We start from the raw sequence: 18,295 nt of genomic DNA, 5'->3' as shown, positions 1-18,295 counted from the left end.
TTCTCCAGGGCCTCTGCTTTCAGAAAATATATGTTTGGGGATTTTATCTAATCTTCAGGCCCAAAATCTCCATATTACCATGTGTGCAAAAATAATGGAAAACCAGCTCTGGTAGTGAAAGGGTTAATGTGAGCTAGATGGGATCACTCTGCTGTGGTCACACTCTAAACATTAGAGCTCCCCCTAGCTGCAGCCTGGTAATAACATTGCTAGGAGGTCTATTCATTTACCTGCTACATACTTCCCATCTTTATATAAATGTCTCCTGACATTTAGGGGTCTATTCATAAATAATTTACATAATAATTCACCCAATGAAAATACATGTACATTCCTTCTGTGTGAATGAGGGAAAAATTGAGTTTATTTGGCTATTTGCTGTCAAATAATTCCCATTGATTTAAAATAGAAAATACCACATTTGCCACTAGCTGGAGAAAATTGCTATTATACTTAGCGCAATCTAAAGTCCAAACATAGTATTTCCCATTTTAATTCAATGGTTAGTCTAATAGTGTTGGCTTATTTAAGCGATATCCTTCAGTGTGTACTGTACTGATAAGTGTATGAGTATGATCTCAGGTATTAGTATGAAGACATGTCTGATGAAGGAGACTAAGAGGTCTATTTTTCAAAAAAATTATTGGACTAATGTGACAATCATTCATCCAGCTGTTACAATTTCTGGCTGTGATTTACCACAGTGATTTCCTATGATCATCAGCTCCATCTAGTGGCCATAATCTGGTATTTTTCCTGAAATACCTCAATTAGTGCAATACTGCATTATGGTCATTAGATGGAGTCAAGGAAATCAGAGTATGAAATAAAATACGGCCAATATTCATCATGGCTGGACGAATGCCGGTCATAATCGTTCTAAGTGTTTGTGAAATCTTACACCACAAAATGTACTCAGTCAATGAAAGGTAATGACTCCATTTTTATTTTTTTCCTGCTATCAATGGCCAACATGGTACAACACTTCTTCCATGTCTTTGGTGATCTCTGATCTCCTTATGAACTGTTTCTTACATGATGAAGATCAGCCATGGAGTATATCTGAGGTGTATATCAGGGTGTGCTTCTTCCCCACGTGAGAGCTGTGATGTCCAGCAACAATAATATAGAAGACATTTCCCGCACTCAAGGCACTAATACACCTCGAGGGTTGTGTGAGATCCCTGATGTACAGAAAGACAGGACTTCAGTGAGGAACAATTCCCTCACTCATGACAGGAAAGTGGCTTCTCCCCTGTGTGAGGTCTCTGATGTTTGTTAAGACTGGACCTATCTGAAAAACATTTCCCGCACTCAGGACAAGAATACGGCTTCTCCCCTGTGTGAGATCTCTGATGTGTGTAAAGATTGGACTTCTGTGAAAAACATTTCCCGCACTCAGAACAGGAATATGGCTTCTCTCCTGTGTGAGATCTCTGATGTGTGTAAAGATGGGACTTCTGTGAGAAACATTTCCCGCACTCAGGACAGGAAAGTGGCTTCTCCCCTGTGTGAGATCTCTGATGTCTGTTAAAACTGGACCTATCTGAAAAACATTTCCCGCACTCAGGACAAGAATACGGCTTCTCCCCCGTGTGAGATCTCTGATGTGTGTAAAGATTGAACTTCCCTGAAAAACATTTCCCGCACTCAGGACAGGAATATGGCTTCTCTCCTGTGTGAGATCTCTGATGTGTGTAAAGATCAGACTTTTGTGAAAAACATTTCCCACACTCAGGACAGGAATATGGCTTTTCCCCCGTGTGAGATCTCTGATGTATGTGAAGACTGTATTTCACTGAAAAACTTTTCCCACACTCAGGACAGGAATACGGCTTCTCTCCTGTATGAGATCTTATATGCACATTAAGTTTAGATTTAGAAGGGAAACACTTGCCACACTCAGTACAGGAAAACCTCTTCTCTGTTGGAAGGACGGCACCGTCCCTCACAGTTTGAGGTTCCTCAGGATAAGAGGAATACGATGGTCCATCTACACTGTGTGGTGCCGGATGGACATTTGAGGTAGTCGGGTTTTCTCCTGGACTATACTGTGTGATGTCCTCATCTTCTACTTTACAGTCTGAAGACAAAGTGAGACAATCCTCTGAGGTTTTCCTCATCTCCCGTCCATCTACTAAAATAGAGATAAAAAAGATTATTACTAGACATGAGCTGATTGGTTCCCCTAAACAGGACTCTGCCCACATCAGGCAGCTTTGTCTCTGAGGATCTTACCTTGAGGGTGGAATTGTAACTAGTAAAAGGGTCCTCTGTAGGGCGGCAACTAATGATTATTTTCAAAAAAACAATAATTGGCCAACTATTTAGTTATTAATTGACTAAGTCTCAAGAGACACAGCCGTGCTCTTGAGCAAGCATGGGTTAAAGTCTTTACCTTGTACAAATCTGCCCTTCTCAAATACAACTCCTGCTTCCACACTGCTAAACAAACCTATTACAACCCTCTCATCCAAACCTCATCAAACTTTTCTACCCTTAATTCCTTACTTCATCTCCCACTGCCCTCACCCAACAACTTGCTTACCACTGAACAGATTGCCAACCATTTCAAAAGCAAAATCGACAAAATTCGCAAGGAGATATCCAGCATTCAACTTCCTCCGCTACCCAACACATCGGGTCCAACACCACACTCAATACTCTCTTCCTTCTGCCCAGTTACCACCGATGAAGTTGATAAACTCCTCTCCATGGCCCACCTCACCACCGGTCCCCTGGACCATGTACCCTCTCAATTACTGCGACCACCTTCCCGCTCTATCCTCAACTCCCTAACCCACATCTTCAACCTCTTCCTCTCCTCTGGCTCCTTTCCTTCCCCGCTCAAACATGCACTGGTTACCCCCGTACTTAAAAAACCCTCACTAGACCCCACCTGTTTGAATAACTTAAGACCCATCTCCCTGCTCCCATTTGCCTCCAAGCTCATCGAACGCCTTGTCCATGACCGAATGAGTCACTGCTTCATGGACAACAACCTTCTCGACCCCCTAAAGTCCGGCTTCCATCCTCAACATTCCACTGAAACTGCCCTACTAAAACTCACCAATGACCTACTAACTGCTAAAACCAATGGCCATTACTCCATACTCATACTCTTAGACCTCTCTGCTGCCTTTGACATAGCTCCTCCTCAGCAAACTACACTCCCTTGGCCTCCGTGATTCTGCTTTATCCTGGTTCTCCTCCTACCTATCTCAGCGCACTTTCAGTGTCACTTACAACTCCATCTCCTCCACTCCTCTTCCTCTCTCTGTTGGGGTACCCCAAGGCTCTGTCTCTGGGCTTCTCCTATTCTCACTCTATACCTCTTCCCTGGGCCAGTTACTAACCTCCCATGGCTTCCAATACCACCTCTATGCCGACGACACCCAGATCTATCTCTCCACTCCTCAACTCACCCCCTCGGTCTCCTCACAGATCTCAAAGTTACTTATTGACATATCGGTATGGATGTCACACCACTTCCTCAAACTCAACTCTATGACCTGGGCCCTCCTGTCCCTTCTGTATTGAACTGTAATTGTGTTGTCCCTCCTCTACATTGTAAAGGGCTGCGTAAACTGTTGGCGCTATATAAATCGTGTATAATAATAATGTATAATAACCTTGGAGATGTTGTGGAGGTTGAGGCAGCAAATTTTGGAGAACGATAGAATGTGGGGCCAAAAGGTTATTTCAGAGTCCAGGATTACACCTAGGACCTTGGCGTGGGGGGACAAGTTGATAGTTGAGCCGTTGATATTGACAGAGAAATCAGGGGAAGTGGCACATGGGGAAGAAATATTATGGGCTCAGTTTTAGGTTGAGTTTGAGGAAGTGGTGTGACATCCAGGCTGATATGTCTGCTAGTAATTTGGCGATGCGTGAGGAGACAGATGGAGAGAGCTGGGGGGTGGAGAGAAAGATTTGGGTGTCACCAGCATAGAGATGATATTGAAAGCCGTGGGAGGCAATCAACTGACCCAGGGAGGAGGTGTAGATTGAGAAAAGGAGAGGTTCAAGAACAGAACCTTAGGGGACCCCAACAGAGAAAGGAAGAGGAGGAAGTAGAGTTGTAAGTGACACTGAAGGAGCGGTGGGATAGGTAGGATAAGAACCAGCGAAGAGTACAGTCACAGAGACCAAAGGAGTGGAGTTTATTGAGGAGGAGGGGGTGGTCCACTGTGTCAAAGCCAGTAGAGAGATCCAGGAGAAGTAGTAAAGAATATTGTCCGCTGGTTTTAACCGTTAGTAGGTAATTTGAGAGTTTAATGAGAGCAGTTTCCATGGAGTGTTGAGGGCAAAATCCAGACTGAAGGGGATCAAGAAGTTTGATCATGGTCAGATAGTCGCTCAGTTGGTTGTAGACCAGTCTTTCAAGAAGTTTGGAGGAGAAGGCGAGTAAGGAGATGGGACGTAGGTTGTTAAGATTGGTGGGGTCCAGTGAGGACTTTTTAAGTATGGGGGTGACTAGCGCATGTTTTAGAGAGTTTGGGAAGATTCCACAAGAGAGGGAGAGGTTGAAAATGTGAGTTAGAGAGTGTAGAATTGAGTCACAAGGTGAGCATAGCATTTGCGAGGGAGCAGGTGGTTAGATGAGTGTTAGATAAAAGTTTAGCAACCTCATTAATAGTAGCAGGGTTGAATGAGGGAAGTAATGATTGCATCTGTGGACATGGGGTGTTGCATGGGGGAAGTTTTTGCGCGTTGGAGATCTCCTCATAAATTGTATCAATCTTAGTTTTTAAGTGATTGGCGATCTCCTGGGCAGTGAGTGAGTTGGTGGAGGACAGAGTAGAGGTGTGAAGGTAGAGAAGAGTTGACGTGGACTGGATGAGAAGGTGTTAATGAGTGTGATAAAGTAGGTCTGTTTGGCAGTGTGGAGGCAGGAATAGTATTTTAGGAGGGCAGATTTATATTGTGTGAACTCTTCCTGAAACTTAGTCTTATGCCACAGACGCTCAAGAGTGTGGCTACGTTTTCTGAGACTTCTGGTGTTGTCTGTTTGCCAGGGTTGTAGCAGTCGGGGCCTAATTCTGTGTGTAGTGAGGGGGGCAAGCTTGTCTGGGTAGGAAGACAGTGAGTGGTTGTAGATAAAAGTGGCTAGGTTGGGGGGGGGGCCTGATACAGCATGGAGTAGGACGTGTGGGACCCGAGATCTGTCCAATACTCCTGTTTAAACATCAATCCTGTTACTCAGCAACCTCCTGCAGCAGCCTGGCATACCCCCCGGGGGCCCTCCACATATACTGACTTGATTCAGCGGGCCTCTGATCGGACGGGGGCTCCGAACGGCACGACGCCCCTCGGCGGCGGCAGCCACAACTACAGGCCACGGCTTCGGCCTAGTCGGCTCCAGCGGCCATCTTGCTCCTCCTGGCCTCCTCATCAATACTCCTTCCTGGCTTCCCTGATGTCTGGCTCTCCCACCACACACAGACTCTGCTCCACGGGCTTCCGGTCAGGGGTCTAAGCGGAGTGGTACCCTCCCGCACGGCGACAGCCTCAAATCCAGGCCGCGGCTTCTGCCTAGTCCTGAGGTCCGGCGGCCATCTTGCTTCTCCCGGCCTCTACAAAAGCGCTGTGTCCTGGCCCCTCTGTTATCTGGCTCCCCCACCAAGCGATGATCCTGCTGCACCGGCTTCTGACTGGAGGTCTGAACTGAGCAGTGCCCTCCCACACAGCGGCAGCCCCAAATCCGGACCGTGGCTTCGGCCTAGTCTTGGCGGCCATCTTGGTACTCCCGGCCTCTTCACCAGCACTACATCCATCCTTCCTGGATACGCGTGGCGACCATCTTGCCGTTCCTGACCTTCAAACTCCCCCAGTTCACCCTCTGTGCCAACTCCGCAACCGCTCAGCCAGCTACATTTGCCACCTCTTACTAACAGTCATGGCCCCGACGAAACCCAAGTCCGACACGGCTGCCAAACTTGATAAGTACCGCTGACAGGATAAAAACAACCTGGGGGAAGATGGCAGCACCGCGTCGGAGGGGAGGGAGGTGGCGGGCGCGGACACGGATAGAGTGCTGGAAGCCATCTCTGCACTCCAGGCTGCCCTCACGACCAAAATTGAAGAGGTGAAGGTAGATGTCTCACTGGTCCGACAAGACCTCCATAAGCTCAAGGAGCGAGTTAAGACATCGGAGACCAGACTAGGAGAGGTGGAGGACACGATCCCGCCATTACAGACTACCTCTGAACGCATGCAATACCAGATCAACCAACTCCTGTCAAAGCAAGATGACATGGAGAACAGGCTTCGTAGGTGCAACCTTCGCTTCATTGGCCTGCCAGAGGGGACGGAGGGGAAAGACCCTACCACATTCCTGGAACAATTACTAATTACAACATATGGCAGGGAGGCCTTCTCGCCCACGTTTGCCGTCGAAAGAGCGCATCGCATGCCCGCTAGGCCGCCACTACAAGGTGCCCCTCCCCGCACATTTATCGCTAAATTATAAAGACCGTGATACAACGCTGCGCATGGCAAGGGTGAAAGGTAATATACCCATTGGCAATGTCAAGGTAGCCATCTTCCCTGATTTTTCCACTGAAGTACAGAAGCGCAGACAAAACTTCACAGAAGCCAAGAGGCGCCTGCGCATCAAAAATCTTAAATACTCAATGTTATTTCCCGCACGCCTTCGTGTGGCCGAGCCATTTTCTTTGAAACCCCTGAAGATACCATCGCCTGGCTGGAGCGCCAAGATAACAGGAAAGAGAATGAATAACCCACCATATACAGCACATGGCCGTGTACTGCAGAAAGGGACCACAGGCCTCTTTTCTTACAACATGAGGGACATTGCCCTAAGTATCTCAGGAGAAACTACATACTATCACTCATCATTCTGACGACCAGAGCCTCGGGTCAGCAACAGTCCTACAGAATACATGCAAGGTGCAGCGTGACTTTGCCCCACGCACCTTTAGGGAAATCAGTCACCGAACCTGGAATGAAGCCGTCCAATTACACACATATATCTATCCCAGAGAATACACGCAAATATTTTCTTTATGCATGATTTTGTGGGGTATGTTTACCCGGGTTCCAAAACCCAACGGCTACCTTGGTTTTTTCTTTTATTTCAGATGCAACTGACTGTTTTTTCCCGGATTTCAATTTTAGTTTTGTTTTGGAAGTATGCCCGCACAGGTTGGGGACAGTGCAGGGCTGGGAGGGAGAGGGGAGGGAAAATGTTGAAGTTACCTTTTAAAATGCAAGTAGTACTATGTACACACTTTTTGAATCAATATAGATTTTTGACTAATATTGAAAATTTGACTTTGTTATTATATCTTGTAGTACTGTACATAGTCATGCATAATGTTTGTATAGAGGTACTGGTGAGACTCATGATACACACCTTAATACTGAAATTGATCTGTGAGAACACCATATGGCGTCTATAAAATTCCTTACTTGGTACGTGAGGGGCTTGCGTGAACCGCTTAAGCGGTCGGCAACCCTTGCGTTCCTTAAGAAACAGAGGGCTGATATATTAGCACTGGTGGAAACCCATATAGATGGCAAGCTACAGATGGCCCTACGCCGCCCCTGGGTAGGATGGGCATTTCACTCGACGTTTACATCCCATTCCAGAGGTGTATCTATTTTAATTGCAAAATCCATACATTTTGAGCCAGGAGAGATATGCACAGACCCTCAGGGCAGATATGTCTTTATATCTGCTAAACTGTACGGAGAACCCTTCCTAATCTTAGCTTTCTATGTCCCCCCTCCATTCTCTATTACTATAATACTGGAGGGTGTCTCCTTTATGGCAAGATACCCCACAGTGCAAGCAGTATGGATGGGGGATTTTAATTCCACAATGAATGATACACTAGACAGAATTCGCCCACTGACAGTAGCTGCAACGAGGACAAATGACACTAAACTACATAAAATAACCTCATCCATTCATCTAATTGACACGTGGAGAAATACATTTCCGCATACTAATGCTTATTCATGCTTCTCTTCCATGCATAACTCAATGTCCCGAATAGATTTCATTCTGATATCTCAACAACTTTTACCAACTTTTTCCAGTATATCTACCCCTCAAGTATTTTAAACTGTTAGAAGCACACAGTCAAAAAAGACTATAGACATTCCTTGCTGTACCATTATAGACGCATATGGGAATTGGCTTCTTCTAAACTAGAGACACCATCATATAATGACTATACACCACTTTGGCATAATAACAAGCTGCAGGAACTTAATGGAATCCGGAACTCAGATTTATGGGCAGCCAAGGGACTGGAAAAGAGACATTAACACAACCCTTCCATATAAAAAAATTCCTTTATATTAACAGAGGTTGTCCAAATAAATATAACAGAGTATGGGATAGATGGTTACAAGAGTCTACGACATGCACATAAACAGTGCTTATCCAGATACTTACTAAGTATGAGTATGGAAATGTACGGATTATATCAGAACCTAAAGAACTAACTATATGATAGAAATATATGTGTATCATGTTCATTTTGTAAGAAATACCTTCTGTATGATGTTAAACATGTGTACCAATGCTTTCCATGTGTTATGTACAATCTTGCAAATAAAAAGTTTGTTATAACGTAAAAAAAAAAGTGGCTAGTTTGGGGCAGGACAGGGGTGAGATTTTGTCATAGAGGTGATCAGTAGCAGAGTAGAGAAGGGAAGGGTTGAGGTGGCAAAGGTTTCTACGTGTAACTGTTAGGCGGTTGGAGGAAGAGGAGGTGGAAGACAGGGAGAGATCAAAACTAATAAGGTGGTGATCAGAGAGTGGGAAAGGATTGTTGGAAAGATTGCACAGAGTGCACAGATAAGAGCAGACAAGGTCAAGGGTGTTGCCGTTGGAGTGAGTAGGAGCCTGTATCCATTGCTTCAGGTCAAGCGATGAGGTTAGACTGAGAAGTTTAGAAGTAATAGTAGTGTTAACGTTAACAGGGATGTTGAAGTCACCGAGAATAATTGTGAGGATATCAGAAGAGAGAAAGTAGGGTAGCCAGGCAGAGAAGTCATCAAGGAAGGCTGATACTGGTCCAGGGGGCTGGTAGATGACAGCAATTCTTAGAGAAATGGGAGAGAATAGACAAATGCAATGTGCCTCAAAATAGTGTCAGAGAGGGAGGTGGTTGAAGTACCCGATAGGTGCTGCATGGGGCTAGAAGGATTCCCACTCCATCTCCCTTCCGTCCACTGGGTCTGGGGGATTGAGTCCAGAGAAGGCCACCATGGGAGAGGGAAGCAGGAGAAGTAGTATCTGATTCATGAAGCCAGGTTTCAGTAATGGCAAGTAGGTTAAGGGAATTTTGTGATAAAGAGGTTGTGGAGACGGTGAGTTTGTTACAGACAGAGCATTACAAAGGACACAGGAGGGGGGGGGCTGGTTTTGGAAAGAAGAGGAATAGAGACTAAGTTCTGTGGGTTGCGGCTCCTGCCAGAGGGTGTAGGGGGATGGGAGCATTGGGCAGAGACAGATGATGGCGGCCCAGGGTTTGGGGATGTGTCACCAGAGGTTAGAAGAAGCAGGAGGGTGAGGGAGGTAATGTGGGAATGTGATTTATATGAAGGGGAATGCCTCAGAGTACTGGAGGTTTTATCAGTATATGGATGTAGAATGAGCAAGAGTTGGTAGGAGCAGTAATAGGGAGAGGACAGAAGGCAGGGTGATATGTATAAGCAGGGGGGTGGAGAAGAGGGGTGAAGGTAAGAGAGTTTGAGGAGAGAGGACACGAGTGTCAAAAGAAGTGGTAGAGAACGCATGTTATAGAGTGGAAGGAGAGCTGAATAGAGAGACGGGTCACCTGCAGTCTGTTAGGTGCTTTCCAGTGCAGTTTGCTATGTATGTTCTCAAGTCATATCACTTGTAGAAAGAATCAATTAGACGTGGAGAAATAAATTTCCGCATACTAATGCTTATTCATGCTTCTCTTCCACGCATAACTCAATGTCCCAAATAGATTTCATTCTGATATCTCAACAACTTTTACCTAGATTATTGACAGTGTCCTTTGGACCTAGACTGTTGTCTGATCATAGCTTTTACTCTATTACTCTTAGCATGTCCCTTGCTAAGCAGAAGCGGGCCTGGCGCTTGAACCCATTTTGGTTGTCCTTGCTGCCAGAAGATGATACACTTGAAGTGGAATGGACTCGGTTTTTTACTGACAATGAACATTCGGCTCCCGCGCCAGTAGTGTGGGACACGTTTAAGTTGCATGCCCGTGCGATCCTGACCTCACGCATTAATCAGATTAAAACAAACTCTATGGAAGCCCTGGACAAAGCAATCATAGAACTATCCTCTTCAGAAAAAGCATATATAGCTGACCCATCCATAACAAATGCCAATACTCTTAAACTACAGACAAGAGTGGTGTCTCAGATGCAATATGAAAAAGCGAAGCAGAAATTATTCTTCACTAGACAGCGGTGGTTTGAACATGGAGAAAAAGCTGGTAAATTGCTTGCATATCTTGTTCATAGTGAAGACAAACCCCCAATTGTAATAACACTTCACTGTAAGGATAGACAGCCAATCACGGATCCTTTTGTCGTGTCCTCCAAGTTTAGAGATTTTTTTACAGAACTTTACACATCGACAGTCTCGGAGGATACGACAATAATGGATCAGTTCTCGAGCAACACCATACTTCCACAACTCTCGAAGAGTCAAGTTGAACTCCTTGAGGCACCCCTCAAGGAGGAGGAAATAAAGATTGCTATTGCAGACTTTGCCAGGTCCAAATCCCCGGGGTCTGATGGTTTGCCCATTGAATTCTATGCGCACTTTTCTGCGATACTTACACCCAAACTGCTGACTCTGTATAACACTATGTTTGAAACCTCAACACTACCTGCATCCATGAGAGAGGCCACGATAGTACTTATACCCAAACCAGGGAAAGACCTAGGGTACCCTGAGTCGTACCGCCCCATATCCTTACTCCAAGTAGATGTCAAAATATTGGCCAAAGTACTCTCCAAACTTCTAAACCAAGTAATACTATCCCTTATACATGTGGATCAGTCAGGGTTTATGCCTGGCCGTAACACTTCCTTTAATTTAAGGAAGCTATTTATCAATCTCCAGGCCAAGCATGATAATGTGGGCACAAGAGTAATAGTAACATTAGATACAGCCAAGGCATTTGATTCGGTTGAGTGGAAATATCTCTGGAGATGCATGGAGGGATACGGATTTGGGCCCAAATTTATCAGATGGGTGCAACTGTTATATCAGCAACCAACTGCCCGAGTGGTGGCCAATGGATGCCCCTCTCGGGAATTTGGCCTAAGCAGAGGTATGAGGCAGGGATGTCCGCTCTCGCCTTTGCTATATGCTCTGGCATCGGAACCCCTCGCCGTGTCCATCCGTACTAACCAGGAGATAATAGGTTTGACATTCGGATCCCTTACCGAGAAAATTAGCCTTTATGCAGATGACACTCTCCTCTACCTGGCAGACTCTGGCCCCTCTCTACACACAGCACTTAATGTAATTGAGCAATTTGGGAAATTCTCGGGCTTGAGGATTAATTGGAAAAGTCACAGATATTACCAATTGATAGTTTCCCACCTACAGAATCACAGTCTAATTTACCCCTTCAAAGGGTGGATATAATAAAATATCTTGGCGTTAAAATATCCAAGAATCCAGTAGACTATATTTCCTTGAATATTGAACCATTATTCTCCCTAATTAAATCTAAGATCCAGGTCTGGTCCCGCCTCCCTTTAGGAATATGGGGCCGTGTCAATTTAATAAAGATGGTACTACTGCCCAAGGTACTGTACGTCTTATGGCATACTCCAGTATATCTACCCCTCAAGTATTTTAAACTGTTAGAAGCACTACTTAAACCATTTATATGGGGGAAATCTAGACACAAACTCTCGTGGCAAACACTTAAAAATTCAACGGATATGGGTGGAACAGCACTACCTGATTTTAACCATTATTATATTGCGTCACAACTATCCCAACTATTTCACATTGACAAAACTGACAAGGAACGCTTACTGGAGACCCAATAAACGGGATAGCAGTAGGTGTAGGGAACACACAGTCAAAAAAGACTATAGACATTCCTTGCTGTATCATTATAGACGCATATGGGAATTGGCTTCTTCTAAACTAGAGACACCATCATATAATGACTATACACCACTTTGGCATAATAACAAGCTGCAGGAACTTAATGGAATCCGGAACTCAGATTTATGGGCAGCCAAGGGCATATATTATTTACACCACCTGTTCACAAACGGAACTTTTAAAACGTTTGATGCACTTAAGATGGAGTTCCAGATTCCGAATCATATGTTTTTTTGTTATCTCCAGATCCATCATGCGATCCAGACGCAGTTTTCACAGGGTCTTCCACAACCCACCCCTAATTCTATAATAGCCATAGTCAAGCATACAGACTCAAAAAAACGTATTTCCTGTTTTTACAACATGTTATCAGCCCCTACCTCTGCAAAATTAGCTTACGTGTTAAAACCAAGATGGGAGAGGGAGGTTGGGAGGATGAAGAGTGGGAGGAGGCTTTGGAAACATGCAAGTTAGTTTCACCCAAACTTTCAGACAGACTGCCCTAGATCTTTATACTTCACCGTGCATACCTCACTCCTCTTAGGGTAGCTAGATATAAAAGAAGTCAACCCACCACATGTCCAATGTGTGCAACTGAAACAGGCACATTCTTTCACCTCATATGGTCCTGTCATAAGATACAAGACTATTGGAAACAAATAGTTACCTTCCTACATGACGACATGGGGTCTCCATTAACCCTTGACCCAAAGCAATGCCTCCTGGGGATTTTTCCAGATGTACTAGATAAATTCACAAAATTATTGCCAGACAATGGAGGAGACCTGAACCCCCTCACTTGGTGGACTGGAAAAGAGACATTAACACAACCCTTCCATATAAAAAAATTCCTTTATATTAACAGAGGTTGTCCAAATAAATATAACAGAGTATGGGATAGATGGTTACAAGAGTCTACGACATGCACATAAACAGTGCTTATCCAGATACTTACTAAGTATGAGTATGGAAATGTACGGATTATATCAGAACCTAAAGAACTAACTATATGATAGAAATATATGTGTATCATGTTCATTTTGTAAGAAATACCTTCTGTATGATGTTAAACATGTGTACCAATGCTTTCCATGTGTTATGTACAATCTTGCAAATAAAAAGTTTGTTATAACATAAAAAAAAAAGTGGCTAGGTTGGGGCAGGACAGGGGTGAGATTTTGTCATAGAGGTGATCAGTAGCAGAGTAGAGAAGGGAAGGGTTGAGGTGGCAAAGGTTTCTACGTGTAACTGTTAGGCGGTTGGAGGAAGAGGAGGTGGAAGACAGGGAGAGATCAAAACTAATAAGGTGGTGATCAGAGAGTGGGAGAGGATTGTTGGAAAGGTTGCACGGAGTGCACAGATAAGAGCAGACAAGGTCAAGGGTGTTGCCGTTGGAGTGAGTAGGAGCCTGTATCCATTGCTTCAGGTCAAGTGATGAGGTTAGACTGAGAAGTTTAGAAGTAATAGTAGTGTTAACGTTAACAGGGATGTTGAAGTCACCGAGAATAATTGTGAGGATATCAGAAGAGAGAAAGTAGGGTAGCCAGGCAGAGAAGTCATCAAGGAAGGCTGATACTGGTCCAGGGGGCTGGTAGATGACAGCAATTCTTAGAGAAATGGGAGAGAATAGACAAATGCAATGTGCCTCAAAATAGTGTCAGAGAGGGAGGTGGTTGAAGTACCCGATAGGTGCTGCATGGGGCTAGAAGGATTCCCACTCCATCTCCCTTCCGTCCACTGGGTCTGGGGGATTGAGTCCAGAGAAGGCCACCATGGGAGAGGGAAGCAGGAGAAGTAGTATCTGATTCATGAAGCCAGGTTTCAGTAATGGCAAGTAGGTTAAGGGAATTTTGTGATAAAGAGGTTGTGGAGACGGTGAGTTTGTTACAGACAGAGCGTGCATTACAAAGGACACAGGAGGGGGGGGCTGGTTTTGGAAAGAAGAGGAATAGAGACTAAGTTCTGTGGGTTGCGGCTCCTGCCAGAGGGTGTAGGGGGATGGGAGCATTGGGCAGAGACAGATGATGGCGGCCCAGGGTTTGGGGATGTGTCACCAGAGGTTAGAAGAAGCAGGAGGGTGAGGGAGGTAATGTGGGAATGTGATTTATATGAAGGGGAATGCCTCAGAGTACTGGAGGTTTTATCAGTATATGGATGTAGAATGAGCAAGAGTTGGTAGGAGCAGTAATAGGGAGAGGACAGAAGGCAGGGTGATATGTATAAGCAGGGGGGTGGAGAAGAGGGGTGAAGGTAAGAGAGTTTGAGGAGAGAGGACACGAGTGTCAAAAGAAGTGGTAGAGAACGCATGTTACAGAGTGGAAGGAGAGCTGAATAGAGAGACGGGTCACCTGCAGTCTGTTAGGTGCTTTCCAGTGCAGTTTGCTATGTATGTTCTCAAGTCATATCACTTGTAGAAAGAATCAATTAGAGAAAGAAGCCTCTGCAATGTGCTCCCCCAGCAAAGGTCTAGTAACATCTATGGTAAAAATGAACATTTTTCCGCCAGCTGAACCCCAGAATCTCCATAAATCCAGTCTAGATACATAAATTGTGTCTGCAGCACAGAGAAGGAAGATTATCCGAGAGAAATACAGGAATACAGGACGGGGAACACAGCTCAGGAAAGTGACCAGGGGATTACAGGCTGATATCACCCAGTCCCCACCCTACTCTGGACCAATCAGTGAGCAGTATGGGTGGAGGAATGTATTTAGTGTTAATGACCCACCTGTGCTGATCTCTGTAGGAGTGTCCTCCTCTATAAATGTCCCCGTTATTCCATCCTCCTCCATAGACTGCTGATCATCCCTCACATACCTCTCTTCTTCTTCTGATTTAACCTCAAATTCTATATCGATTGGATCTCCACTCTAAATCAAGAAAATGAGAGAAGCTTTATTAGTGTGACATCACATATGAAATCCACACATTGGGGGGTTATTTACGAAAGGCAAATCCACTTTGCACTACAAGTGCAAACTACAAGTGCAAAGTGCACTTGAATTTGCACCGAAAGTGCACATGGAAGTGCAGTTGCTGTAAATATGAGGGCAAGATCTGAAATGAGGGCAAGATCTGAAATGAGGGCAAGATCTGAAATGAGGGCAAGATCTGAAATGAGGGGAAGATCTGAAATGAGGGGAAGATCTGAAATGAGGGGAAGCTCTGCTGGATTTATCATCCAATCATGTGCAAGTTAAAATGCCGTTTTTTATTTTCCTTGCATGTCCCCCTCGGATCTACAGGGACTGCACTTCCAAGTGCACTTTGCACTTGTAGTGCAAAGTAGATTTGCCTTTCGTAAATAACCCCCATTGTCTCTATAAGTGTGTTTGTTTAATATCCTCTGTCCCACCAACCTTGTAACAGTGAGGGATGGTGTGACCTTCCTGTGTGGAATCCCGGGAATACAGAGGACGGGGACATCTCTCTGGTGGGTTCCTGGTATTAGGTGGCTCCATCATATCCTTGTGTCCTTCTGAAAACTCCTCCATCACTCCATACTCCTCATCCTCCTCTTTATACTCTTCTTTAACATCAATATTATCATCCCCGAGGTTTCCACTCTGAATATATAATAAAACATTCATTGTAATAAACATGCTGTGTATAAATCATAATGTGAGAAAATATATAATCAGCGCAATATACAATACAAAAATAATGTGAGTAAATATAATAAGATGAAATATTCAATGTACTAATAGAATTGATGTGATTGCTGCCTACACCTCTTAGAATGAATCCACATGTGACTCTCATTGAAATACTAGCAAACAAAATATAGTTTTCCCGCAACCAAAAAACAATAATAATAAATCAAGTCCTCATATTATCAAAATGCCCCTGTTGTGCAACTTTCAGTGACAGTTCATTATTATCCTGTGACTTCAGTGACCGACACCTCTAGCTGGAATGCCTTCTCACCTCCAAAAGTTGACACCACTACAGAGTCACACGCCTGGAATATATCTCTCAGGATTAGGGATGAGCCAAACACCCCCCCCGGTTCGGTTCGCATCCAGAACACGCAAATGGACCGAAAGTTTGCGCAAACTTTCAAACACCGTTAAAGTCTATGGGACTCGAACCTGAGAAATCAAAAGTGCGAATTTTAAAGGCTTATATGCAAGTTATTGTCCTAAAAAGGGTTTGGGGACCTGGGTCCTGCCCCAGGGGACATGTACTGCATCAATGCAAAAAAAGTTTTAAAAATGGTAGTTTTTTCGGGAGCAGTGATTTTAATGATGCTTAAAGTGAAAAATAAAAGTGAAATATTCCTTTAAATATCGTACCTGGGGGGTGTCTATAGTATGCCTGTAAAGTGGCGCATGTTTCCCGTGTTTAGAACAGTCCCTGCACAAAATGACTTTTTTTCCTTTAGAAATGACATTTAAAACTGTTTGCAGCTTTAATGTAATGTCAGGTTCCGGCAATAAGGATGAAAATTATTGAGAAAAACGCATGGGAACCCCCCAGTCCATTACCAGGCCCTTTGGGTCTTGTATGATATTAAGGGGAACCCAAAATTAAAAAAAGAAAAGGCGTGGGGCCACCAGGCCCTATATACTCTGAACAGCAGTATACAGGTGGTCCCAAGAAAGACAGGGACTGCAGGTTTGTGCTTAAGTTGAATCTGTTTGTAATTTGAAACAGGTACATTTAATAAGCTTAGCTCCAGCCAAAAAATCTATTTTTAAGTTTGGGAAAACATAGGGAAGGGTTATCACCTCTGTAACATTTGTGCCCCTATTCAGAATATTTCACCTCAGTTTCTGTCCCAATGACAATTGGATTTTGAAAATTTGGGGTTTTGTAGGGAAACAAGGATTGGTGATAAAGCATCAGTGGAGGAGACACCTTTTTCCCATATTAACTCTTACAGGAGAGAATTTCCCTTCCTAGGGGTAGATTTCATCTCACTTCCTGTTGTCTCCTTCCGTTTGTAAGTAGGAGTCATTTGTAAATCGGATGTTTGAAAGTAGGGGCCTGTCCTATATACTCTGCAGAAATTTGGGCCTTAGGTGTTGGTGGTACCAGAACACTGTAAGCCCTCACAGTTACTCTTGCTGGGCACTGGAACGGCCCTGCTGTGAAATATTATATATGAAGAATTGTAATTACATGCCCCTGTTGAACAAGGTCAGAAAAATTGGGCCTTTGGTGGTGGTGTTGCCACAACACTGCAAGCCCTCGCAGTTACTCTTGGTGGGCGCAGGAATGGGCCCTGCTGTGAAATATTAGATCAAAAATTGCAATTACATGTCCCTGTTGAACAGGGGCAGAAAAATTGTGCTTTAGGCACTGGTGCTGGTGCCACAACACTGCAATCCCTCACAGATGCTCTAGTTGAGCACAGGAACAAGCCCTGCTGCAAAATATTACAGCAAAAATTGCAATTACATGCCCCTGTTAAACAGAAAAATTGGGCCTTAGCCACTGGTGGTGGTGCCCAGAACCAAAAATGTTCTTACAAGCTATCAACATGAACATTGAGGAGGAATATTATAGTCACTCAGCATCAGCATAGGCAGTCTTCAAGGGATCTCACATTCATAAAAAAAATCAGTCGGTTACATCAGCATCAGGTACTTGGTGTCTGGTGATCCAAGACTGATTCATTTTTATGAAAGTGAGCCAATCAACCGAGTCGGTGGACAGGCGCACTCTGTGATCAGTTACAAAGCCTCCAGCAGTACTGAATGTGCGTTCCGAAAGAACGCTGGATGCAGGACAGGCCAGTAGCTCAATTGTATACTGGGCAAGCTCTGGCCAGTGAAGAAAACAAGATACTTTTTTTCTAACCATTCATATATCACTTTGGAGGCTGGGGGGGGGGGGGGTTGTTTTTGTTTTTATTGCCATCTCCAGTTTATTGCGCCTACACTTGTATACTGTGACTCTTTTGAAACCTCTTGTGCTGCATACTGGTAACTGTATATAATAACTTTCCCAACCCTCCCTATCCCTCTCTCTCCTTTTTTTATTGATTAGGCCCTTGTGCCTTTAGCAACATGGATATTGTCTCTGCTATAGCTAGCCATAGGTATGCGACACTTGAACAACTGTACATCTTGCTACTCCCCATCACCCTTTTCAGACACTGTGAAACTCCAAGGCAAAATACGCCACAGTCTTTGTGGCAAGTTTAAACAACTCAAAAGCATAATCCACACCACCAAT

General features: G+C 44.4%; 1 protein-coding gene across 1 annotated transcript in view; it reads right to left on the bottom strand.

Annotated features, from left to right (window-relative positions):
- The window catches only part of LOC141122062 (uncharacterized), a 218,349-nt gene that overhangs the window by 184,152 nt on the left and 15,902 nt on the right, over window positions 1–18,295 (bottom strand). The window contains 3 exon segments of the mRNA XM_073611859.1: window positions 1,242–2,137; window positions 14,841–14,982; window positions 15,472–15,678. Coding sequence (XP_073467960.1) covers window positions 1,242–2,137; window positions 14,841–14,982; window positions 15,472–15,678 — 1,245 coding nt within the window.

The sequence above is a fragment of the Aquarana catesbeiana genome, unplaced genomic scaffold (genome assembly GCF_042186555.1).
Source record: "Aquarana catesbeiana isolate 2022-GZ unplaced genomic scaffold, ASM4218655v1 unanchor237, whole genome shotgun sequence".
NCBI classification, from domain to species: Eukaryota; Metazoa; Chordata; class Amphibia; order Anura; family Ranidae; genus Aquarana; species Aquarana catesbeiana.
This window is presented reverse-complemented; position numbering and strand designations above follow the sequence as displayed.